The sequence below is a fragment of the Dermacentor albipictus genome, unplaced genomic scaffold (assembly GCF_038994185.2).
Source record: "Dermacentor albipictus isolate Rhodes 1998 colony unplaced genomic scaffold, USDA_Dalb.pri_finalv2 scaffold_63, whole genome shotgun sequence".
NCBI classification, from domain to species: Eukaryota; Metazoa; Arthropoda; class Arachnida; order Ixodida; family Ixodidae; genus Dermacentor; species Dermacentor albipictus.
The window spans coordinates 481620-508663 of record NW_027225617.1 but is presented as its reverse complement, the minus strand read 5'-3'; the positions used below and the strand labels follow the sequence as shown (position 1 = coordinate 508663).

Below are 27044 nucleotides of genomic sequence, written 5' to 3'. Positions count from 1 at the left end.
AAAGCAGGGTACATCCACGTTTATATAGATGGTTCGTTTCATAAATATTCCTTGACTTCAGCATTCGTCATTCCACATTTAGCGCTAGAGCAACCATTTAAATTATTCGGAGAGACATCTTCCACCGTGGCAAAACTGTTTGCAAGCCTGTGTGCTTTCCGTTTCATAACATCAGAAAAACATTCGCAAAAATGGGTTATCCTTAGCGATTCGCAAGCCGCTCTCACATTACAACAGAGCAGTAAGAAAAATTCTTTGAACACTTTGCTATTGTATGAGACACTCAAAGAACATACAAAAGCAAGCGCAATAAACCACGTAATTGCAGTTCAGTGGATACCTGGGCACTGCAATATTCCTGGTAATACTGCAACGGATGCAGCTGCGAATCGGGCGCACAATAAAGGAGAGACAACCAATCATCGCGTATTGCGTAGTGAAGTCCGTCTGCTCCTGAGAGAGATTTCTTGTCGCCTCAGCAAAACTACCTGGTTTTATCAGCAAAGTAAAAACTCGGAGTTATACTTTATAGACCTACGTATAAACTTATCAATGCCGGAAAATCTAAGAGACAACAGAAAATTTGAAACATTGGTACACCGCCTACGTCTTTGTACTGCATTTACGAAACACTTCTTGCACAGGATATAGCGTGTCTCTAGTCCGTAGTGTTCTTGTGGCCATCCAGACAAATATGTGCATCATCTTCTCCTTGAGTGCAAGAAATACGATCCACAAAGAAGGGTACTGCAAGCAAATTGTGTTGATATTAGACAGAAGACCATTCACTCTAAAAAAGATACTTGGCCTATGGCTAACTGCGGGCCTTCAAGAGAGCGCTTCTCGCTCTGAAAAAGTTTTTAGCAGACACCAACATTTCCAGAAAATATTAAGTATCAGATGATCCGCATACGCTAAATGAGGAACACAAACGTTGTTCGTGGTTCATAATCGGTTTATTTGGTGATCGCAACTTTTACGCAATATGTATAAATCTGTTCTGTACTTGCAGTGTATTAAATGTGGTGTGTGTTTTGGCTGTTCAGAATATCAGACTTTATATATGCGTACGTGGACTGAACTAATGCACAGGACTTAGCTTGTCACGTACTGTTGGACCGTATATTTTTTATTCATCAAATGTTCTAGTGAGTGCCATATATTGTGTCGCTATTCTCCCTTTTTACGCAAATTTGTCTCTTTTGCCAAGTGACAAGGAGTAGCCGGTGCCACTATAAAGGCGCCAAACGCTCCTAATATGCATTTCAATAAAAAAAGCAGGCTAACGGCATCCGCAATTACAAAGATATAGTTAAATCAGCAGAATAATTCTCTAATGACCTGTGCAGTACCGTGAGGAGCCACGATACTTAATTCAAAGTAAAAATTAACTGTGTATAGAGGATCCTTCTGTAAATGGCGATGAAATTAGTAGGCCTTAAAACATGAAATGGGAAAAAGCGGCAGGAGAAGATGGACTAACCGTCGACTTAATCAAAGATGGAGGAAATATAATGCTTGAAAAGCTGCCGGCTCTTTATACGAACTGTTTCACGACTTCAAGGAACCCAGAGAACTGGAAGAATGTCAACACTATACTTATTCACAAAAAGGGCGACGTTAACGAATTCAAAAATTATAGGCCCATTAGCTTACGTCCAGTACTGTGTAAAATATTCACCAAAGTAATTTCGAACAGAATAAGGGTAACACTGGACTTCAGTCAACCAAGACAATAGGCTGGCTTCAGGAAGTGATACTCTACAATGGATCACATGCGTCATCAATCAGGTAATAGAGAAATTAGCAGACTACAGCCAGTCTCTCTATATGGCTTTCATAGATTACGAAAATGCATTTGATTCAGTAGAGGTGCCAACAGTCAAACAGACATTCGATAATCAAGGAGTACAAGAGGCTTACGTAAATACCTTGGAAACTATCTACAGAGACTGCACAGCAACCTTAATTCTCTATAAGTCGGAAGATAGCTATAATGAAAGCGTTTAGACAAGGAGACACAGTCTATCCGATGCTATTCACTGCATGGTTGGAAGCAGTATTCAAGCTAATAATGAATAGAATTTATTGATAGGAAAGACAGAGAGGTCGACCTGAGCTAGTGCGCTCTAGTCTGCTACTCTGCACTGGGGAAGAGGGAAGGGGAGTGAAAGTATTGGGATGGATGATGATGATAAGAGAAGTGGTGAGTGCTTATGTATACATGAGACAGTTGCCTCGCTAGAGCCGCTCGTCGAGCTTGGTGTCCTGCAGGAACTTCAACAATACTTTTGTTGCACGCACTGAAATTGCAGTGTCGGGCCATGGGCCGAGGATAGCTTCCTCCGACCGTAGTTGTCTGCCAACGCTGGCTAGGAAACTGTCTAACGTCCTTCGCTCCAGCATATATGCTGGGCAGTCGCACAGTACGTGTTGCAGTGCTTCGGGCATCTGGCAGTGTACACAATCGGGGTTGTTCGATTGGCCGATGAGGTGTGCGTAGCGACGGGTGAAAGCAACACCGAGCCGAATCCTGTGTAGCAATGATGTTTTGCTCCGTGTAAGCTTCGGGGGCAAACAGAATTTACCGTTTGGGTCAATCGTATCTAGACGTCTGTTAATATTATCAGAATGGGCTCTGTAAGCCTTTGTAAGGTCCAGCATGAGTGGCTTGATCATGGAGTTGGTGTCAGGTCGCGAGTAGGCAATCCGTACTTCATCAGAGGAAGAGGAGGCCGATCTTGCCTCACTGTCAGCGAGTTCATTACCAAAGACACCACAATGGCTAGGCATCCATTGAAAGGTAATCACGTGGCCACATAACTCGGCACTATGACAAAGTTCGACGATTTCCAGCACGAGCAGATAGTATGGTCCTTACTTTAAAAAGTATTTTAGTGCCTGTAGCGCTGATTTGGCATCGCACAATATCGTCCATTTATGGGGTGTCTGCGTTCTCATAAAACGGACAGGCTGTCGTATTCCCACAAGTTCTGCAGCCGTAGATGTCGATTTGTGGTCTAATCGAAATCGTTGAGTAATTCCAAGTTGTGGGATGACAAATGCGGCCGTTGTGGCAGATGGCGTGACCGAACCATCAGTATAAGCTGTTAAACTGGGATGACTATAGGAGCAAGGATCAATGGCAAATGTGATGGCATTTTCCTGTTCAGGAACACTGGGGACGAGTTGCAACAAATCATTGAGGACGTTGACAGAGAAAGTGTAAAACTGGGGCTGGACATTATTATGCAGAAGACAAAGATAATTAATAATAGCCTCGAAAGCGATCGAGAGTTCAAGACCGTCAGTCAGCATCTAGAGTCTGTAACCACTCCCCTCTCCAATGCCAATGGCCCTGAGGGTACACGAAATAAATAAATAAATAAATAAAGAGTACGGTTACCTAGGTCATTTACTCACAGAGGACCCTGATCATAAGAAGGAAATTTACAGAAGGATAAAAATGGTTTAGCGCATAAAAATGGTGGTTTTTGATTGAACAACGCCTATAGCTTTTTATGTACCTTCCGTACCTCCTTTGCTTCTCTTGGAATTCTCTCACGAGTCATTTTACATTGTCACCCGTACTGTTGTACCATGCGTGCATATTGTATTTGCCGGCTGCTGGTGCTACTTAAGCATTTTTTCCTCCTGGTCTAGGGTTATTCTGCAATTATTGATTATTTATTTAAATATATGTCTAAATCACCACAGTCGTTTTCAGCGAATGGTCCACTACGCGCGTAAAAGCACTTATAATTCAAAATACTGCCCAATACAAGCAGATTTCGAAATTTAGGCTTCCGGTTAGTTTTCATTGCACTCCATGAAGTTACCCCTCAAGAAACAAAAAATGCCTCCACAGGCTTGTCACATTTGTCTCTGACATGTTTGAACGACTTTCACTTAGTGGATTCGTAAGCGCGCGTGCGAGAATTCGCCGCCGTCTCTCCTTCCTCTCTCACTCTATCTCTCCATTCCATCTTTCTATTCTGTTTTTCCCGTCCTCCAGCGTAGCGCAGCCAACCAGATGCTCTTCTGGTTAACATCCCTGCCTTCCCCTTCTCTTTCCTGCTCCTCCTAAACCCACCCACTTAACAGAATTGAATCGCGAGTCTTCGTTGATTCAAGCCTTCCGTCTACCTCGGCTGGAGCAGGGCGATCAAAACATATCTGATGAATGGACAGTCACGGGGTACGAGTCGTCCGAGCGAGCGAGGGTTTGAAATTCAGAATTCTAAAGCGTACAAACGTGTGCCGCTGCGAGGTGGCGCCACCAAATGAGTTATGCGCGTGCGAAACTCAACGTGCCGGACACGCATGTGCAAGGATTTTCCTCGCTGTCTTCTTTACAAAAAGAGGTTGGTTAGCCTTGCCTTCAGCACCCGATTTCACTGAGAGACGTACAGTAGAGCGCAGAAAATTGTTTGCTATGTATCGCTGGAATGGGACAGAGGTATAATTTATTTGGTGAAAATGGATAACCCAATAGCATGAAGAAAAGTTGTCAAAACAACTCTAGCTCTTTGAATTTCGCGCTCACTCCACCGTTAAGACAGAGTCGCCGATGTCACCATGGCTCGAGTCACCACTAGAGCAAAAAATACACTACTTGGAAGAATCAAAACTAACGATAACTGCTGTCTGCCGTAGGGGGCAAAACGCGTCAACGCTGACAATGATTCTCGGCCGATCTCTCACAGTGGGTATGCACCACAGTTTCCGACGCCGTCTTTTAACGGCAGCCACCGCGCGTGCATTTCACGCGACCGTCGCGTGCCCCCGTCCGTTGGGTCTCGTTCCTTCGGTGACGTGTGCAGCCGAGCGGACGTGTACGCTCTTCGGGAAGAGCCGACCTCTCACGGTGAGCGTCACCGCCTCTTAACGTCGCCTTTTTCTCCTTTCACGTCCGGAAATTTCCAGCGCTAAGAAAGTAGGCCTCCGCTCTGCCCCGAGTGCTGCCCACGCCGGTCGTGGGCAACACTCGATGTCGCGCTGCGATAGCATCGCGTGCTGTCGAAACCCGTAAGCTGTGCGAGTGAATTCGGTAAGCGCGAACGGTGCTGCGCCAGGGGAAATATCACTCATGGAATAACGTAGCCCGTTTACCTTAGGCAGTCCCGTTTGACCATTACAGCGGTTGCAGAACTTCCAGACGTCGTGCCGACCTTGCTACCCTTATCTACCCGCAAGCAGTTTCTTGCAGGTGCACTCGGCAAACGACTTACTCCGCTTACCTCCACTTACCCTCGTTTTAGCTTCCAGCCCCTAATGTCTTGATTGGTGACGGCCAATGCCATAATATAGAGAGAATTCTCGTGAATGACGACGCATGTGGGCTTGTCTGCGTGTGCGTGCGCTGCTGGACACACAATTTAACAACTTCTGTGCAGAAGGCTATAGGGGCGTTGTTGCTAATGCGTTCTGGTCTCGATCTCATACGCTTTGCTTTAACTCTTCACAGTGCACCCCTGCTGAAGATCCTCTGCCTCTGTTCCTGGACCGTTCTCCGACTTCGAGCGAATAATCAACTCCAGCCATGAGTAAGTCCCGGTAGCCGCTACCAGCTCCGGAATGAATTCGCCCGTAACGAGCTCCAACGTGCTTAACACCCGATTCCCTTTTTTTCCACAGCTGAGATGTCTGAGATGTCAACGATTTCAGGCGGTGAGTTTGCTCGTCGAGCGCATGCCTCTTTTCAGAGTCACTTTTGTTTTCGTCCTTGTTTTCGGCCCCGTGTGTTGGCGTGCCAATTGGCGCAGTGCAGCTCCGAATCGACCTAACGGAACCAGTTTTCATTTAAGTGCACCCTTTGACATTGAAAGCTTGCATGCATCTTTGAATAGCCATGCTGGGTGTCACAGTTTTATGTTTTTTTTTATGTCTGAATGTAACACGAACTGGCAGCAAAGATTTTATGATAATGTAATAGTACATTGCAGTTCCTGTGTTAGGCGTCCAATTGCGGCGTTTGACAAACTGGCGTTGATGTTGTAGGTTTGGCTGTTACTTTTATTTGGACCAGTGCTGATCCAATTTCCCTCGATGCTGATATTTTTAATCTTTTATTTTTGCTGTCGTAATTTTGCTTTTTTCGCATTTCCAGGCGAAGTCTCCGGGATTGAGTCGTCGGGTAAGAACTACTGTTAAAGGCAACGCCTTTCTTTCTTCTGCTTCCTTAAGTCGATCGCCAATGCAACACCGCGACTGAGAAAGATGCGTCTTATGCCCGCATAAGGGATTCTTCGAATCACGGATATTTGAAGGAATGCGTAGAAACTGGTGGCACAGCGGGGTAGTGGTCTAGGTTCCAAGACATGTGCAAGCTGCGTCCGTTTTTTTTCCCGCCTGTACCACAGATACTGTGTCCTATAGGTGCACCTAGTCCGGTGTTTTTTTCCAAACTAATTCACCTCGATGAAGTACCCTACGCGACAGGTTCTTTCCTGCATAAGCGAGCGCAGGCGAGTGTGATGCTGTGAAATCTATCTCCCTCCCTTCGTGGTCAAAGAAGCCTCATGCACTGTTGCTCGCTTTGTGAGGCCCGATGTCGCAGTGTGGCCGAGAACTGTGCAAGCGGTAGCGGCAGCGTCACCATACACTGCTGTCTCACGTGACTTATGCGTTGCGTCGTCATGAACCAATAATTTCACAGAAAGAAAAAAAAACTGGCTGTAAAAGAAAGGCGATTATGTTAAATTAGTGAAGACGCCGATATGCTTGCCGGTTTGGAGATCTCAAAAACATGTCAGAAATCAAACGTGTTAAAAACATGTTACAGAAAACATGTTAAACAGAAATGGTTGATCTGTAACTAAGCCCGCACAGCAGCCACCGTTGCTAGCTCGCGCGCTTAGCGTGTTAACATGCGCGTGGTCTGCGGTTGCTCCCGAAATCGAGGGCACTGATTTACCGTGTTGACATGTAAAAAAAAAAGGTGTGTATTCACATCAGAAAGTTTTCGTCGTCATTGGTTCGTGTTAGCTTTCTCCTTGTGTTTGTCGCAAACAAAAAGTATCCCAAGAGCAATTAAGCGGAAGCTATAGGGACATTCATGAACAGCAGGTTGCGATTATCCCTCAAGAGAAAATTGTATAATAGCTGTGTCTTACCAGTACATACCTACGGGGCAGAAACCTGGAGGCTTACGAAAGGGGTTCGACTCAAATTGAGGACGACGCAACGAGCTATGGAAAGAAGAATGATGGGTGTAACGTTAAGGGAAAAGAAAAGAGCAGATTGGGTGAGGGAGAGAGCGTAAACTTTTATTTCAAATCAACAAGATTTGAGTCCGGCGTCTTTTTAGTGGGTCTGGGCACCCGCCGCGGACGCGGTTCCGAGACCTTGTCTCGAAGCGGCTTCCTCGGCTCGCTGGACGGCCCAGAGTTGTGCTGTCAGTTCAGAGCTGAGCAGTGCGGTCATCCAGCGTGACCGGAGACTGGCGGTGGAAGAGACGGAGGGGTCGGCACTGCCCGACTTGTTGTTTAGGTCCCAACACTCCCATAACATGTGATTTAGTGTGGCAACCTCGCCACACGACGTGCATTTGTTTGTAGTGTACATGTCTGGATACATGGCGTGCATGAGTCTGGGGTTTCTGTAAGAGTCTGTTTGTAATTGTCTGAAGTGTACTGCTTGCGTCCTGTCTAACCTAGCGTGAGGGAATGAGTATATGCGTCTTTGTAATTGGTAGTGTGCCGTGATGTCGTGAAAACTAGTCATACGATCCTCCCATGCCCAGACGTTTGCAGTACCCCGCGGGGGCTCTTACTCCGACGCTGCTCGGTGAGTCAGGCCTCGAGCAACGCCGTGAGCCGCTTCGTTGGGGGTGCTCATTCCAGTGTGTGCCGGGATGCCTTCGCAAATGAGCAAATGCCTTCTGTTATCAACGTCGGCCTCTCCCTTGCTTCCTGGTGTATGGGATGTCACTGGAGTATCTGATACGCCTCTTGCGAGATGCGCCCATTTGCAAAATTGCGAATTGCCGTTGAGTCGCAGATCACGTATGTAGCTTTGGTTTGTGTGAGGGCCAGTGCTATGGCCGCTTCCTCTGACGCTTCGGCATGTGCCGTGTTCACGGTGACGCTCGTGAGGTGGTTGCCTCGGTGGCTAGTGACTGCCGCCACGAAACTCTTCCTGTCTCGATAGCGGGCTGCGTCGGTGAAGACCGCCTCCTTGTTGTTAGAGTAACTTTTGGTCATGTGTTTTGCCCTGGCTTTACGCCTTCCTGTGTGGTGTTGGGGGTGCATGTTGCGAGGCAATGGGGGTACGTATAGTTCTAGTTGCCTGTACTTAGCGGCGTGAGTAGCGTGAGGTGTACTCACGACAATGATGTTTTGGCGGTTCTTGGTGCACACCGTGTCCTCCCCTGCTTTTCGCCCCGGTACGTTGGCCGCCCGGTAAATGGCCGATGCGAGGAGCACGGTTCCGGTGGCGGCAACGTCGAGGCTTCCTCTTGGTCGTATCACGACCTTGAAATCACTTCGTGGGAGTAGTGGCATTTTACTGTTCCTGATGACTTGTTGCTTGACGTTACGCTGTCTTTGACGCGAACGCTGTCAGTCGCCGTTCGCTCCCTCGCCGGTGCGGGAGTGGGTTCCGTTCTGGGTGTTGCTTTGCGCGGCCTCGCCGTTGAATTGGGTCTTGTATCGAATGGTGCACCAACCGTTGCCTTGGAGAAACTCTTCAGGGGAGATGTCCTCCCCGTTCACTTGAACTTCCATCACTGCTCCGGCGAAGCGAGCTCCGGTGAGGGTTAGCGTCGAGCTGGTCAAAAGCCTCTGTGATTGGGAAGGAAGTCGTTTCCCACCTTGAATATGGTGCCAGTAGAATCTTGGTGACTTCCTGCATACGCTGGTGTTACATTCATGAGGCGAATGAGCGATAATCACAGCGAAATTCTTGGAAAACGGAGCCGACGTGAAGTGCGTTCCCTCCCATTGGCAACTTCTTCTTCTCATTGGGTGAGGGAAGAAACGCGAGTTAATGAAATCTTAGTTGAAATCAAGAAAAAGAAATGGGCATGGGCAGGACATGTAATGAGGAGGGAAGATAACCGAGGGTCATTAAGGGTTACGGACTGGATCCCAAGGGAAGGGAAGCGTAGCAGGGGGCGGCAGAAAGTGGGCGGATGAGATTAAGAAGTTTACAGGGACGACATGGCCACAATTAGTACATGACCGGGGTTGTTGAAGTATGGGACAGGCCTTTACCCTGCAGTGGGCGTAACCAGGATGATGATGATGATGATGATGATGACGACGACGACGACGACGACGATGATGATGATGATAGGCGCATTCACGCCGTCGTCGCCGTCACCGCCGTTGTCGTGCGTTCCTGCCCGACGGCTGCGTCAAGCCAACACGTGCCACCTGTGTATTGTGAGCGCGCCCTCGAGGAGATTAAGCCTAACGTAGGCCTTGCTATCGGTGTCGATGCTTGAAAACTTTTTGGAAACTTGGGAACTGGTAAGGCTTTGTTTTTCAAAGTATTTATGTAAAATAATTTACAACGTTGAAACTGAATAAGCGTGTAAATGGGTCTATAACAAACACGCTTACACCGCTTGGGTGTGGGGTGTAAGTTAGAGATTGATTTACACCTGCGCACATTTATAAGGATGGAAGGTATTTTACGGTTCAGGTTCGTTCGTTCATTGAGATGGCGTATCGTTCATTATTTTCCATTCAAATGTTTTATGTATTCTCGTTATTATTTCTGCTAAATGCCTTTGTTTTTTACTTCCTCGGAGATCAGATTGAGCTATGTCTGTTGCTGACAACGGGTTAACGCGAAGAAGGAAGACAAATTGATAAACAGCGGGCGAACAAGGAAACCCTCCGCTCGGAGTCAATGCTGCATGTATTTCACCTATTCATAATTTCATTGAAAAACAGTGTACGATAGTTATGCCACATCAGTGTGTGTCTGGTGGTCTCGAGTACCTGTATTGGTTCATCTCTTAAGCGCTGACTATACAGCAGACCACCCGGGACGTTGAAGTTTGTCAGGAGGCACCCAACGCTTGCCTAATTTTGTCGCATGTCTTGGGCACGTTATACACATGGATGAATAAAAATGTGATTAAAAAATTTCAATTGCATATCAGGTGGCACGAGTCATACCAGTTTTTTTAATACAGTGCACCATTTTTCTTTTACTTTTGTGGTAGCCAGCGCAATTCTAACCCTTGATATACATTAATCGATGAGGCATACATCATTTCTGCGAGAGAAAGGCTAGCCTTATTGAATATTTAGCATTATTCCACTGGCTAACTGTGTAATTCATGACCTTTCGGCACTTATTGCAATTAAGGAATTGTAGCCGGCGATCTTGCATTCACTTGTAGCGAATTCTCGGGACGACACCAGTTTCGAGATTTTTCCAGTTATGCCACGATACACAATGGCGTTCCAGCTATTTTTGTGCTGCAATGCGTGAAGCAGAGTATTTTTTTTTTTTTACGTGACACAGCAGTGCATTTGTACCGCGAGTTGGACTGTGCATATCTCGAAACTGGTGCCATCCTCAGAAGTCGCATACGAGATAGAAGTGACGAAGAAGTAATGTTCTGATGCCTCCTTCCTTGTGCTTCTCTTGTTTTGCAGCCATGAGCGCCAGTGGAATATCCTGTGAGTTTCACACAGTGGTTTTATTACATACTCTTTTCATAGAGGCACAATCCACAACGGTGTGACGAGAGGTAGGACGAACAAGAGAAGCCTCGGCTCGGAGCCAACGTTTTGACAGGAAGACTTTGTTAGGCTAGGCCAGCTTATTTGCTACGGCAGGATTTGTTAACACGCATAACAACATAACAAACATAAGTTGTTAGGCTTGAACAATGTGAGGGACGGGAAATGGTGTTGGGTATGTTGAAAAGGAAGCATTAGCGTTGATAGTTTAATAGAACAAGGACGCGAGGTCAGCGGTACATATAGTTTTACTAGTACACCTAGGGAGGCAATTATTTAACCTTCTAGAAACTGTGAGGGCAGAAAATCGATATGGAGAGAATGAAAAATTAATAATAAGCAGTAAATACCTCGTCTCGAACGTTAAAGGGACACTAAAGTGAAAAGTGATTTCTTCTGCATCAGTAAATCACCGTTCTACAACACCAAAAACACCACCCTTACAACGATAGGACGTTTGGTAAGCGAGAAAAAGCGCAAGAACGAAATACGGGTGGCGACGCCTGCTTAAGTTCCCGCACCTGGGGGCTGTGACGTCATGGATTTTGATGGCATCTTCTAGGGCCTACTAATTATATATAACGGTACAGATTGACTACATTGTGTTCTAAAGGAACCAAATATTAAACACGCCAAGTTTCGGGAACCTTTATTCAGCCAACGCGGCCCAAATGCGAAAACAAACTTTGGAATCCATGACGTCACGCTGACGTACCGGCGCTGGCGTTTCGGCGCGAAATTCAAATACTGATACTTGGACCTTCATTTTCTCATCTAATATTCAAACTATTTTCTTGAAATGACTGCCTGCAGGGTTCTCAAACAATGCTTTATTAGTCTACACTGATTTATTGTTTCCCTTTAGTGTCCCTTTAATCAAGAAGCACGACGTGAACAAAAATGGGATTTCCGTGGATGAAAAACGGATATTGGGAGTAGGGTGTGTAAATGGCTAACGAAAGATATGAGAACAAGCACACATGTTGTCGAAATTAAGGAAGGAAAACTGCCCAAATATATTTACAGAACATACAAGTGAGCTTCTTTCTAAGTGGTCATCACGAAAAAAAAAATGCAATGTGAACAGTCAACAACAACAAAAAAAAAACCTTCCAAGGACGGAGCGACCACTACCAACTGCCAGGTTTATTGCACTCAAGGCAATATGTTCAACACCTACCGCGGTGGCATAGTGGCTATGAAATCGCGCTCCTGAGCACGAGGTCGTGGGATCGAATGCCGGCTTCGACGACCGCATTTCGATGGGGGCGAAATGCAAATACCATGCCTCGTGCATTAGAGGCGCGGCCTATTCTCTGACGCGGCCTATTCAAGTACATGTAAAACGCAAAAACGCTTTTCTGAAATACCTCCTAGACCTATTTTAATGAAATTTGTTGCATTTAAAAGAGAAGATTAAATTCTAGTGACTGTTGGATGCGGAATTTCGAGTTAGGGCCTGAATTTCGTTACAATGATTTTTAACAATTCGAAACTTCAAAAAATATAGAAGCACGACGTTTTCTGCTTAATAGCTCTCGATTAGGAATAGATGTCACGGTTCTGTAAGCGTTATCTATTAGAACATTCAGAGCGGACAATTTCGATATGTCAGTTTGTATCTTACGTGAATTTATTACGTTGAGTACAAGGGTTCTGCAAAAGCTGTATTCCCATATTACAAAATTTTTCGAGGTTTATGTGCAACATATCAATTTTGTCCACTTTAGATGTACTATTAGGTGCAATAAACTGAATTATGTTAACGTTTTTCATGGTTGAGTTAAAGAGTTGGAAACTATATAGTTTTGTTTTCTTAAAATTTTCGATTTTTCCCAATTTTATTTAAGAAAATGACGGCCTAATTTAAAATTTTGAGACCAACCGTCACTAGATTTTAAGTTTTTTTTTTTTAAATGCAACTAGCTTCGTCGAGTTTGGTGCACTGGTTGCCGAGAAAAACGAATTCTCCTTTTACATGTATTTAGATAGGTCAAATTAATCACGAGTCCTCCACCACGGCGTGCCTGCTAATCAAATTGTGGTTTATGCACGCAAAACCAAGGAATTTAATTCAGTTCGATATATCCAACAGGCAAGCCGCAAAATTTAACAAAAGCATGACTGCAAAAAAAAAGGGAAAGGTACCGATAAAAGGCACATATTGCTAGCTATTCAAAGTCAATCTTTCGTTAAGGGGTTCAATGCTATCAAACATAACGGCAACTTTGTTTACTTTCATGCTGTGGCACGCCTAATGTCATACAGTGTTTATGTCTACCGGGAGTACAGCTCTGAAGATTAATCTCATGCAATTCTACGCTCATTCACTATACCCCTTTCGCAAGCTATGCCGAAATACAAACGCGAAATTCGGCAGATGCTCCCTGTTAGATGTTGACGCTGCGATCTCACGACGACGGCGACGTCGACGACGACCAAGCTGACATCTTCTCCAGCGTGTCACATGACCCCCGGCGGCGGAAGCACCGGCTCGGGGCTGGTTAGAAGGCGGGCGAGTGATACAGCTTAAGACGCGCGACATGGACCACGTCGGAGCTATGCTGAGCCACGGTTGGCTCAAGAGGGGCGATTTCGTACGTGACGTCAGTTACTTTACACAACACACGGTAAGGGTCAGAGTAGCGTTAAAGTAGCTTCCCCAAGAGGCCAACGCGTAGCGACGGCAAAAAAAGGAGAACCAGGGTGCCCAGTGTGTGATGGACGTCACGATGGCGGGCGTCATATAAGCGCCGCTGATTGTCCTGCGACTCCACAAGTCGACGTCGGGCAATATGGCGCGCTTCTTGAGCTTTTAGTATGGCTTCACGGGCGTACTCGCACGTGGAATTCAGGCTAGCATGCAGAATGGTGTCGAAAAGTAGTGTGGGATCGCGGCGAAACAAGAGGAAGAATGCTCACTCAGTACGCATTCAGTATACATGACTTCAGTACAATTCATGCAATATTAAACAAAACTTATATAATAATTACTGTGTGATTGCACTACTGTTTACTATCTCCGCTAATGAGAAATGAAAATACACTTATATACTTACGGTTTTCATATTTGTTCTTTCCAGCTTCTGGCCCGTAAGTCAATATATATATATAGCTTAGGACTTGTTGAGTCCAAACGTTTCCTTTTTTCTATGAATGGAGCTGCAGAGCCCGAAAACAAGCATGCAGTGTTTCGAACGCTGTCGTAGTACTCATAGTCTGACACAATAGTCATTCTAAATTAAACATAAAGCTTTATTTTTTTACATAAGTCCTAATCTTACCACACATTGCTCGACCATCAAAATTTCCTTTAAAACCATCCCGTGAAAACATTGAATACACTTGAGAGAATATGTTCGCGCCAGCAGGTACTAAACATTAGCTACTATGCTGAGAAACAACCGCACTGCCAGAATTATTTCAGTTCTTTCAATGCTGGCGTAATTTGTTCCTTTGGAACGGATTGTCTAGTTGAATACCGACAGCTTTATTCCGGTTGTATTAATAAAGCAGGGTGGTATGGCAGCTTTCATACAAGAACACCTTATGTATAAGAGTAGAATAAGACGTGCCTCCTAGTGCTCGTGCCTGAATAATTCCTTTGCACTTGAATGAATAAACTTACGATACTCATCTCAGGGTAATTCTGGTCTAATCAAAAATACATTGCTGGGCTGGTTAAATATCTCCTAGTTTAAGCCAATATATGTCCTCTGCAGTATGAAGTGCTTCCCCAGAGATATACAATTACCTTTGTCTTGTCCAATCAGACGCAATCTCATGTCTACAAATCTCCTAATTTCATCACATCACGCCACTTCGTTACCTGCCGTCTCGTGTTGATGCGAGACGGAGTACAAGCGTTCGATCCCGCTCTGTATTCGCTTATCACGCCTGCGCTGTGACAGAGAGTGTTCCTGCTCATCGAGCAAGCTCTGTTCATGCTTGCCTGTGCTCACGTGACACCATGCTTGGTGATTGAATCAGCGAATCTTTATTGCAATTTCTGCGACGTGTAACGAATAAAACTGCGAACCTCACTATGTGTGGTTGTCGAATACTGAACTATTACTATCTACGCTGTGCCTTTCGAGCGAATGTGCAACTCCTTTTTTTTTTTGAGGTTAACAGGATTTTTCGAAATCGCTTATACCATATAGCAGATATCTATTCATTGAGCTGGATTATGCAGAGAGTTGGACATTATACTAAAAACAACATTCATACCTGACAAATAAACAAAAATTTCACTTATCAACACTTTACGTAACTGACAAATTGAAGCCAGTGATTTCAAGGAAGATTGACTTGGTTTCGAATATTAAAACTAGCACCAGTCTGGAGATCACTATCTGGAGATCACAAGAGCACCAGTCAATTTCACTATCAAAATTCACTGCTTTTCCATTGTCTTTTCAAATAAAAACGCCTTTGCGCAAAAATTACTGGAAGCATTTCATCCCACACTTTTGGAACACACATATAGAAACTGATGTCATGCCCATAATTTGTCCGTAGCATATATGACGTTTGAAGTCACCGGCTACAATTCGTCATCTGCAGTATTTGCTGCGAAGTAATAATTTAAATGTGAACGAGCGAAACAGGGTTATTAGATATTCATTTCGATTTCCCGGGAAGACATTGTCCTCCTCTATGTGACCAACATGAAGACGTGGAATTGTGCTACATGCTAAGTTTCGTTTCTAAAACTGCATTTATTAATTTTTTTTTAAATGAGAAAGCCAGCAACGGCGTAGCCTTCGAGATCTTTTTCCGTTTCACAGCGGTAACCACAGCTGGCGCGTCAGTTTGGGCCCCACATGCCATTTCTTGTGGTGATCTGGTTCACTCAAGTATCTTATTATTTACTAAAATTATGGTTCGCTACTGATTTTTTAATTTTTAATGCGTGATCGCAAGAGCTCACTGACACAGTTACTCTTTTACGGTTGTACTTTGATTCGAAGCCTGACACAGTTTATTCAATACGTTTGGGAAGAAAATATTGAAGTATTTCCGCTCATTCTACATGCGGCAAAGTTATATGTAATCCAAAAGTTACGATAGTAACCCAAATCTTTAGCAAGATTTCTGCTTTTGTAACTGTGAAGCGCAGCTGACTAATATCCTTGAAATGTACATACACAGAATTTTTTTAATGGCATTGACCCATGGGGCTATAACACGTAGAATAACAAAATTAAGTGACACATGGGCGACTAATAAGCAGATGTTCTTATGAAAATTTCAGATGATATTGAGGGAGCAGCTGACGTCTAGGAGAATAAAAACTAAGAACGAGGGAGTGTGGATTATCAAAGGGCAGGCGGGAGGAGAGTTCACATTCAGAACAACAAATGGAATTAGACGATAATGGTTCTTTCTGCTGAGCTAGAGGAGAACCAAAGAAACGCTGCGCAAATCGTTCAATGTACAGAAGAGATCAGATGTGTTTCAATAGAGAAACCGTAACGAAGGGAAGCGCTGTGGTGCATAGCAGAGAAGTGCGCGGTGTGATAAGTTTGAAGGCACAAGACAGCGTCGACTGACACAAGACGCAGGTATAAGAAAGAGCAACTGTGAGTGGCCTTCATCCTACAGTGTACACGAGGTATCGCTATGCGATCGCCCTTTCGACCACGGCTATGTTTATCAGCTGAAGCGTCTTAGTGGCATTGTTTTTCGCGCCCTGCTGATTGTGAATGCGGAAACTACCATCCAAACTTCCAGCGAGGATTCCCAACAAACGTCGATGATCTTGGCCGCCATCGGTCTATGCTGCTTCGTCCTTCTTGCCGTCTTCATGGGCTACATGTTGCTGGGATCAGCGGATGGTAAGTGAAAAGCAAATTCGTACACGCAATCGCAGTGGAATGGCAGGCAACCATGGATGTCCTTGAGAATCGCGGCTGATTGCGAATGCCTCGAAAGATTGCCATTGAAAGAAATATATGTGTGAGCGGCTGCTTCAGTGACTTTCTCAACCAAATATCTATATTATCTAAATCAAGGCATAGCACGTATACCGAAGAATGTGAGACTTCTTTTCTCAAGAAACTTTTTTCCCCTGCCCGTCGCTTTCACCTAGAGAACCATTTACGTGCAACGCCTCCGACACCATTGGCGTAGCTAATAACCATGCCAACGTTCTTTGAGACGTTTCGCTTTGTAGCTGGCAGGGCGGCGTTACTCCTATCCAGGAGCAGCTGAACGAAGTGGCGCGCCGGACCGACATGGCGCAGCCGCGTATGAAATGAAAACCGTACGGGCAGTCAAAGCACAGCGCTCAACTTTGTCATTATTGCGATCCAATTACATGGACACTCCTGGGGCCTTATAACGTAAAACTGTTCCAATATGTTGTTATTCCAATCTCCTGACGTCAAATTTGCGTAACCGCCGACGCAAGCATCGGGCGGTCACCCGCAGGGTTGTCTGAACAGACCAGTCAAACGCTCTCCTCGTTCATAGGAGGTCACTTTTGTTTCCTTAAAAAACAAATAACATTGTCTACACTGAGCGGCTTGTCTTATCACATTGGCTGACAAGAGGTGAGCAGCACGCTCAAGTGGAGAGGGATTAGATAGGGCCGAGCCACTGCACTGAAAATCGATAACCGGATGACGAGGGTGGCGCCGGCGCCTGCGATTGGTCCGCTCTCCCTTACTTGGCTTGCGGCGGGTCGTAGACAATCGCGGCGGCATACAATGGATACTTAAGAATGACGCTAAAACGGATCCTCAGCAAAGAAGAGTTGGCAGAGCCATGTCCGAAACGTGCCGAAAGTGCTCGAAAACGTTACGCGGCCACGCAAAATGTTTTATTACACGAAAATAAGCCCATGCTCTCCGACAGGAGCGAGCAGCCAGTGCCTGAGCGATCGGCGGCAGCCATCGTTTATTACTTTCGGAACGGGGCAGCCTGCGGCTATTGAGAAGAAAATTCAGTTTTGTTAGGCATATTAATGCATCTTTATCGCGTACACGTAACTTTGACGTGGTGAGTTTTTGCAGTTTTGTGACGTCACGTGAGAGGCAGGTGAAGCGGGCGCAGCCCGAGAACATTTGACCAATAGCCGAGGGCTAATGACGAAGAGGCGTCGAATCAGAAATAACCATTTTTCTTTTGTTCGGTCAAATCATGCATAATCCGTGTGAACATGTTATATCAGATGGGGAGCTATCGCAGTTTTCGTGACGTCGCGTGACAGATAGGTGATATGGGGGTGGTCCCAAAAAGTTTTTGACCAATCGCGGAGGGCGGATTGCAGAATTGGAATAGAAAAGTTTCGACCAGTTTTACGTTATAGCGCCCCTGGCGCATTTTCGTCGTCACCGTCGATGTCGCCGCGATGTTTTCCCAATGCAGTCCAAGGGCGATAACACCGTCGCCGCGCGTCGTATGCTGTGTGTGCGAGTGAAAGCACGCGGGGGAAGCCGACTATCATGGCTCAATCCGGCGCACGCGAAGGAAGAAAGCGGAGAGACAACGCGCTGTGTTCCGTCGCGGAAGGACGGAGGCAGGGAGCAGGGGCGGCGTTGTGCTCCGGAAGCAAACGGCCATCGCTGTTCAATCTCGCGCGTGATACGGCAGAAAGCAGGGAGGCAGCGCGGAAGGCACGGGGGGGGGGGGGGGGGGGAGTGGAGGTTCGACTCCGCCGAGAAGTGCGTACTACGCACCTTTGAGCGCGCTAGCTCTTGCGTTGGAGTGAGACACCGCGAGAAGGTCAGTTCACTCTCTACAGCTGCCACTTTTGCTCACACCAGCGTTTTCATAGCGAGTGTCCGCGCCCATCGAGTGCGATGTGATCATGTTTGCTAGTTCGTGATAACGCCATGCTTGTTAGATCATTTAGGCAGCGATTGTTCCCAAGCTTACACAGTCAATAAAGCTACTATCCTTACTTCAGACAGCTGCCTACTAATTCGCTATCGCAATCGATTATTCGCCTTTCGCGTGAAACGGCGCCTTCCTTCTGTCAATGTTTCGCCCTTCGAACCAAACTGCCAGCTTCAAATATATTAATTAATAAAATTGCCCGACGGCCAGATTTCAACAGCAGACCTCTAGCGCAGAAGCCGCATATTGATGCCATTACCCAACGGACGCTGTTCTCCTACAACAGAGTGCATCATACTGCAGTCCCTGTTTTCTTATGCAGATCTCCGGAAATTATTTAAAATAACTGACACATCGTCATACGTCCAACTTAAGGCCCATCCCTAAGATACTGCTGCAAAAAAGAATATGACCGTCCAAAACCCCTCCTAGTCTTTTCGGTCTAGCGGTGACGTGATAGAGTGCCATGAGCAGTGACTCCACTCCTATTTCACCCGGAACTCGCTCACGAAGGCAGTCTTTCATGAACTTCACATGGAGGTTCAATCGCCTCCCAACTTCTTTTTTAGGCTGTCGCTAGTTTAGAAAACACTATAGAAAATTTTTAAAATTTAAGACAACTCTATTATGATGATTACAATTCCAACTCGGAGAGAAAAAAACTCGCATCACACTTGCGCAAATTCTGTGGAAGATTACATTTAGAACTTACAAATTTAATATATTATGCACCGCTCTGTACTGTGCCCATATTTCGTGATTAGGAGTTTTGAAAAACCCTCGTTAACATTGTAACAATCTCACGTAAGCTGTGCATTCAATTATTTTCTTTCGGCTACATACAACAGGTGCATTCTACATAAATGCAGTACTTGTTTCTGGTCCAGAATAAGGCGCATGACGAGCAGCCATAATTTATGTCTCTCTCTAAATTGCATCAAATTTCATTGAAATCGATCTAGTGGTTCTCTAATAAAACAATTTATGAGTTTTTCTTCTGTCTCAGCAAAAAAAAAAGATAAAATTGGCGTTGGCTACGAGCTGAAGCTCCTTTTTAATGAACGACGGACATGATGGCCACAAAATAACGTAAATACGCGTATCGTCTGCAATCATATTTCAAGCAGCACACATAGGCCGAAAGATGTGGAAAGAGAAAGCGTATACAGGACAAGAGATTATACCACCTACGTGTGCCGTGTCTTTCGAGGACAAAAAATTGCCCCGTGCACCTGTCCCGCGTCTTTTGAGGACAAGCAATTTACCAGCGTACTTGTCCCTTGACTTACCAGGACAACCAATTGTTGCTTATACTTCCTCCCGTGTCTTTAATACCGCGTGCGCTCTTTCAACTAACAGCATTACACAACTCACCCAACCATATACTTTGCTGCTACTCTTCCCATCTGCCTTAGACGTAGCGAAAATTGAAACGTGTTGGATGGTTTTTTTTTTTTTGTAGTACAGTTCGTAGCATTACACTCAACGAGGACTCGACAAAGATAGGGTTCAAAGATAGGGTTCATACCGTTCGTTGACTTCACATTTTCCCTCTGTGTGCAGCTGAAGAGCCGGAAGAAGCGGACATTTTTGGTGGCGGCGGTGGTGAAGGTGGTGGAGGTGGAGGAGGAAGTGGAGGGGGCTCGCTGCCACCAGCTGTGCCATTGCCACCACATACAGCTCGGATGCCCGGTGAGTGTTCGTCATCTTGCGCTTTAAATTTTTTTCTATTTAGATGAAGGAAAGAAAAACAAGCAAAAATACTTAGACGCATATCCATTGAATGGCAGTTGGTCTAAATACTTGTAACTTGCACTAGTAAAGGGAAAAACAGCCACTGACAAAACAAATTCGCGCAAAAATGAAACTGTCAGGTAAAGTCATTTTTAGATATTTAGCCCAGCTAGATTAAAAAAGAAAGATCATTTCACCTGTAGATAAAACAGCACGACGTACCCCTACGGCGACCGAAATATTATACGCGAACGATATAAATGAGCGATTTTACCCTACAAAGACGCTGACAAAGACTTTGGCATTCTTTGTAAGAACGCGATGCAGTATAAACTGGCACAAGTCTTTCTGAAAGCAGTTGTCCAAAGAAACCGTAAAAAGAAGGCAGCTTAACTGCTCGCGTCAACGATGGTCAATGCAGATGTTTAACATGAACATGAAAGAGTACTTAAAATGTCTTTAAACAAACAAGGCTAAGAAGCATTGTCCCTAGTTAAAACAGCTGAGGCAGCTGAAAGCGCCAAGGTTTGATGGATTCCCATCTACAGCAGGTAGTTCACCAGCCCTTCCTGAGGCAGGTATAAGAATGTTCTGAATAGTTCCTTTACCAGTTATTAACCACCATACAACGGTAGAGGGAGCCGAGACAAAAGCCTCTTGAAAATGTACATGCCTCTTTTTTTATCCGGTGCCCGCCTCTGTGCCGGTTCCCGCTTCTACAACTTCACGCTCATCTGGTATGGAGTTTATATCAGCAATACTTCATCTCTGGCGTTTCAAATGAATGCCGGCATTCATTCAGCTAACTGCCACATAGAAAGTATTTACAAATTGAGTGCACAAACCTCATAAATACATACACCTCAGTACTTTGGTGTCACTTACGCTTCGATTGCTGTACTGGGGAGCTGTCCTTCTGCGATGTAAAAAAAAATGCTACTGCCCAAAGGTTGGGCAAGGATGAGGGTCAGCGAAGCAGGTCTCTACAATATCTTTAAAGTGTGTGTGAGCGTGAATCATCGCATCTTTCGCCACAAAGACAAGAGGAATGCAGCCAGCTGTTCAACTCTGCTCAAACCACGACAGTCACCGCACGCGAGTTCCTTAAAACTGTTCATCTCATTGCACCTGCGAGCTCTGACGTCGGGACAAGTACACAGCTGTTCTGACTGTCGCTACAGCCCTCTAACGTGACCGTTTTCTCATCGATAAAAAGAGCTACCAAGTGTTCTCCATTCGCGGCCGGTGCCAACAGCAGCCCATATATTCCCCATCTACACTTTCTTTGTACCTCTGTCAGTCCAAGTCTTCTCCGGAGCTTAAAGTAGGAAAATTCAGATCCTTAGGCAGCGCTTATCTCATTGTTGCAACACACGCTGAGCTCCAAGGCCAGAGTTTGATGATTCTCCGCTGTTGGTATTCGATTGTCTTGATGACAATTGTGTTATTGTAAGCAGTGGAGACAGGATGACCATTGCGGGTTATGTCGTTATGAGGGCCACGTTTGAGAGCGCAATGGGGAACCTTGCGGTGAATTGTTAGAATCTTTTTTCGACCTCAGAAAGAGTGCCCGGCATCATTAAATGACGACATTGCGGATGGGAGTAAAGGAAGGCGTTGCATTCTCCGAAAAATAAATAAACCAAAACAAAAAATGGGCTCAAATCCATTCTGTGAAGGTCGCTGGCCAGCGAACCTGCGGTATCACCTGATGCAATAGGCCAATGTGACGTAGCCATGGTAGTAGTCCTGCCGAGCCTGAGAAAAACGCCGTTGTGCATGTTGACATTGCTGTTGCTGTTGTCACTCGTTTTCGCACCGCTCTTCTGGAGTCCTAAGTATGCCTGGCCACCCCATAACGCTATGACAACACAAATTAAATCATTTGCTAGGCGGGTTCCTTTATACATACGAAAATGTAGGGGCATCAATACCTGCTTCGTGTGCCACAGTTAGAGCTTCCCAGCAAAGGCAGCTTATGTGAGCGTAGTTTTTACCGGGAAGCACTTGCGGGGAACGCTATGCGCGAAGGCGAGCATTCAGGTTCTTTTTCTTTCTTGTGCACGGCCGGCATCGCCGCTGCCGCGGATGCACGGAGGTGAGCGCAAGCTGGTGGTACTGCAGATAACCCAGTGGAACATGCGGAGCGAGCCTTCTGCTCTGATTGGTTCAGTTTTCTCTCGACGAATTCGGAGAAATGCCGGGATGCTAGTTATATGCAGCTTCGATATGAAACACTCGAAATATGGCAGATATAAACAATGGTTGACGAAACGATGTGAAGATATGTTTAAAGAAATGGCTGTGGCTTAGCTAAGGTTAAGGCCAGGATGCGAAGCATACTAGCCTTTATTTTATTTGTTGAACGACTGCTTAGCCTGGTGAACTGCTGTTGCTTAGCTATATTTGGTTCGGCTAGGCGAAGAAACAACTCATGCAGGCGAGCGCACTAGCTGAGACCCGGCTATGTAGCTACGCGGCCGCAAGCGAGCGCACGAGTTCAGCCTCCGCTTTTGCAGCTGTTATGACGTCATATGGTAGCTACGCGGCCGCGTGGTTGTGCGGCTAGTATGCTTCGCATATTAGAATCAAATTAATAACAAACATAGCAAACATAAAAGAGAATAGACCCACATATGAGACGTGCAGCAATGAACACTGGCTCATACCCTCAATGGTAGCTACGCGGCCGCGCGCGGCGCAGCAAGGAAGAGCGTGGTTGTGCGGCTAGTATGCTTCGCATAATAAAATCCGAAATTATCGATCAAGATGTGTGCCAGTAATTATGTGGCACCCTGTATACCGTGGAAACACTAAAAAAGAACGAACTACCCGGTGCAGCTTGTTTCATTCGGTGAAGAACATAAGGTTTTATTACGTCTACCGATACTCGCTGATTATTGCTGTAAATTCGTCAATGTTGCCCGCTATATCTTCATGGATTAGGAATCGTACTCCGTACTGCTTCTTACCTCGAAGTCCTCTATAGAAACGGACATGGCTATTGCCAGTTCTTCAAACCTCACCAGTTCTTCTAACCTCACGAAGACCGATGACATACCCAATAATGTCCGATAGTTCCACACTAGCTTCACTCGAGAAAGTTCGGGTGTTAGGCGCTGCCATGGTCAGTTTCCATTGGCGGCCTGTCCGAGTCTAGAGAACCTTAGCAGCTTTGGTTGCGTTACAGATCTGACCGCCGCCTTGGTGACGTGCTCTACAGCGGCTGGGGACTGAGGGCCATTGGTTGATCCACTGAGTAATTTGGGAGGGAGTGGCCGGATACTGCACCAGCGATGACAATTCATGTTCTGATGAGGGAGAAACCACACTACGTTAATGAACTGTGCCTTGATCAAGTTCGCCCTAATTAACGTCAAAGGAAGTGAAGTCGACTATCACCAAAGGCCAAGAATGCGACTCTCGGCAAAGACCGCGGGTTCTAGTGCCCTAATAAAGTCTATACTTATTACCTGTGTCCTAATTATATTGGCCTTATCACTAAACGTCACGGATTCGACTTCCACTTAAGCACCAGGGCTCGACTCCCACCGAATGTCATGGGTCTGAGTGCCTGAACTAACTCTATCCATGCCTTTATTTTAACACTTTCCCTTTATTTTTCGCGTGATGAGCGGCATATGAGCAAGCTGTGGAAGAAAACAACGACGAACGCGCGAGCAGTAGCACGAGCGCGTATCTGCGCAAGGCGACCTCACATGACTTTCTGTACCAATACCATTATTAAAGCTTTCACCTTAGAAAAAAATTGCGTTAAGGCCTTTCGATACAAGTTTCTCGTCATACACTGACGCATGACATTGCATGATAATGCTTTTCTTTTTATGCACCACGTGGGAAACGTGTATGGATGGTATACATAGCGGCGTAGATAAAAAAACTACAAAGTCGATGTCTAATTCAAAGTCTTTCATGTATGCAGGATACCCTAAAGTAAATCATTGGTTAGCCACAGTGATTTCAGCAACTCGTCAGTTTGGTGTCTCATGACCTCTATGAAATTGTTGAGATTAGTAGTCTAGCGAGACGATTTATTACATTTTTCAGCACTGAATTCCCTGCTTTGTACGTATGCACGTACTTTTCCGAACAAGGTAAGAAAGAAAAAAGCGAGCGTTGCCCGATGGTTAGTGCACCTGGTTCTGCTAGAAGAACGAGGTTGCATTCCAACGGTGGTCACATATTCATTTTTTATTACCAAGGCAAGGCAAGAACCTAACTAGCAACCAGGTACCTGCCGCAAAGTCCCAAGAATTAGGCAAGGAATGGTACGCAGTATAATATAGCTCTAGCTAACTTGTTTGCTCCTTCACGCTTGTTATCGCTTTGCCGTGATCGTGTTCATGCGTGCGCGTTATTTTTCGACGATGAGTAGCCAGCGCACGCCACGTAATTTAAAACAATCCCAAACGCGATGCGATGTGATGGCTGATGCTGTAGAGGCAGCATGTTTACTTTCGTACTCAGCTCATTAAATAACATTGTCGTCGCTGCGCGCCCACGTTTTGTAACGTAATACAATTTATTATTTCGTAGGCTTTTTTTTAAAGCGAGGACAGAAAAGCCGCTCAATATAGAGCGTGTCGAAAGCAATCGAAATTGGTCTTTTCGAAGGCGATCAAACACCAAAACTGTTATCATGTTTGATGGAAATGTAATAATAATGACGAAGGACACCAAAACGATGCAGTTATTTCCATTGTCATGAAAAGCTTTCCTTTCTTTTTAAACTCAGGGCAAGATAGCGGTGACATACTGCATATACCACAGGTCTTTTTTTTTCCAAATTACTGAGTTATATCTTGCCACCTGTGTTAAGCACTGCAACTCGGTCAGTCAGGTAGATTATCTAAAGCAGTAGTTGTTGCTCGCGAGAAAAATCCCCATATCCCCAGGTTCCTCCTTAAAATTACTGATTACCTTTAACTAACTCGCGCTATGCTCACATGTAGCAAATCTGAAATTTAACCCTTATGTACCTAAGTCCGTCTAATTCCTCTCTTTGCTGTCCGAAAGGTTTCGAATAAAAGGTAATTTCTTCAGGAACAACGTCTGCTGGTCCAATAACACCTGAGCAAGCAACCGGAGCCCCACCAGTTATTGGCCCAGCTGCAGTACTCAGTCCTACTCCAACCCCAACTCCAACGCCTACTGGAACACCTACGCCGGCTCCTATACCACGTGTGGCACCACCTCCCATTCCGCCACCGACACCACCTCCCTTTATACCACCGACACCAAAGGCCACTCCAACGCCTACTCCACGGCCCACGACAACTCCTACGACAACTACGAAAGCATGTAAGACCTGGCATCGTAAACTTTACCCCTTTTACGCAGTCCGGTGCTCCATTCGGCACCAATCTAGGGAGTCTTCTTACCTACATGAGCTTAAATGCTTTTAACATGGCGTAAGCGTTGACGAGAAGACTCCTGTTTAAATATATATTGCTACGGCACTACTATTCGATGCTATGTTCATGTTAGCCAAAAGCACGGCTGAACATTGAAAGTGGCTACACAGCTCTGAAATTAAAAAAAGCAAATTTACCAGGCAATATAACATTCAAATGACGCAGATACAAAATATCCTCCTTGGGGAGTTAGGCGTGAGGCTGGGGCGGTGTCACTGTGCACGGCACTGTTTCACGTTAGGCCTCTTTTGAAGGAAGTAGAAGGATCGTATGTCTGCTTAAACTTTTTCCACTACGAAATCTTCGGGATCTTCCAACATCATTAAATTGCACGTAAACCACGCTAAAAGCGCACATATTTAAGCTGCATTACCTTCGGGATGGGGGGTCCATTTTTAGACAGTACATACCCACCGGAGCGGCCCACATAATTTTGACGCCACAACCTTCGGGATCGGCCCACTTCTTCAGACTGTACTATGTCCAGTATAACGGTAAGCTAATACAGGAGACGAAAGATCTGATTAAGAAACGCCAATATATGAAAGCCTCTATACCTACAGCCAGAATAGAACTGGCAGAACGTTCGAAGCTAATCAACAAGCGTAAGGCAGCTTAAGTAAGGAAGTATAATATGGATAGAATTGAACATGTTCTCAGGAACAGAGGCAGCCTAAAAGCAGTGAAGAAAAAACTAGGAATTGGCAAGAATCAGATGTGTACGTTAAAAGACAATGCCGGCAATATCATTGCTAATATGGATAAGATAGCTCAAGCGGCTAAGGAGTTCTATAGAGATTTGCAATGTGCCAATGACACCCACGACGGTAATGGAAGACGGAATAGTCTTGAGGAATTTGACATCCCACAAGTAAAGCCGGAAGAAGTAAAGAAAGCCTTGGGAGCTATGCAAGGAGGAGAGGCAGCTAGGGAGGATAAGGTAACAGCATATTTCTTTATGGATGGTGAGCAGATTGTTCTAGAAAAACTGGCCACCCTCTATACGAAATGCCTCGTGACCTCGAGCGTAACGGAATTTTCGAAGAACTCCAACATAATCCATAAGAAAGGGGACACCAGAAACTTGAAAAATTATAGAACGATCAGCTTACTGTCCATTGTCTACAAATTATGTACTAAGGTAATCGCAAATAGAAACAGAAACACCTTAGACTTCTGTCAACCAGAGGACCAGGCAGGGTTTCGTAAAGGCTACTCAACAATAGACCGTATACACACTACCAACACGACTGATTCTTAGGCTAAAGGCCTTGTCACTATGAGTGAACACACTATCAATAAAGTGATAGAGAAATGTGCGGAATTT

General features: G+C 45.4%; 1 protein-coding gene and 1 long non-coding RNA gene across 3 annotated transcripts in view; one reads left to right on the top strand and one right to left on the bottom strand.

The window, feature by feature from the left end:
* Positions 1–617: 617 nt before the first annotated feature.
* LOC139053063 (uncharacterized) overlaps positions 618–27044 on the bottom strand; it is a 407344-nt gene continuing 380917 nt past the window's right edge. The window contains exons 7-8 of the long non-coding RNA XR_011510185.1: positions 20077–20275; positions 618–747 (exon numbers count right to left, since the gene is read on the bottom strand). This is a non-coding gene — a long non-coding RNA (uncharacterized lncRNA). The remainder of the gene's footprint in view (positions 748–20076; positions 20276–27044) is intronic.
* The window catches only part of LOC139053061 (uncharacterized), a 57166-nt gene continuing 34865 nt past the window's right edge, over positions 4744–27044 (top strand). The window contains exons 1-8 of one of the 2 annotated variants that reach the window (XM_070530200.1): positions 4744–4867; positions 5468–5546; positions 5638–5670; positions 6110–6136; positions 10617–10640; positions 16440–16543; positions 20112–20240; positions 25347–25604. In XM_070530200.1, coding sequence (XP_070386301.1) covers positions 16462–16543; positions 20112–20240; positions 25347–25604 — 469 coding nt within the window. In that variant the 5' untranslated portion in view covers positions 4744–4867; positions 5468–5546; positions 5638–5670; ... (1 more) ...; positions 10617–10640; positions 16440–16461. Of the gene's footprint in view, positions 4868–4970; positions 5051–5467; positions 5547–5637; positions 5671–6109; positions 6137–10616; positions 10641–16439; positions 16544–20111; positions 20241–25346; positions 25605–27044 lie in introns of those variants that run through there. The other variant, XM_070530201.1, reaches the window with a different exon arrangement.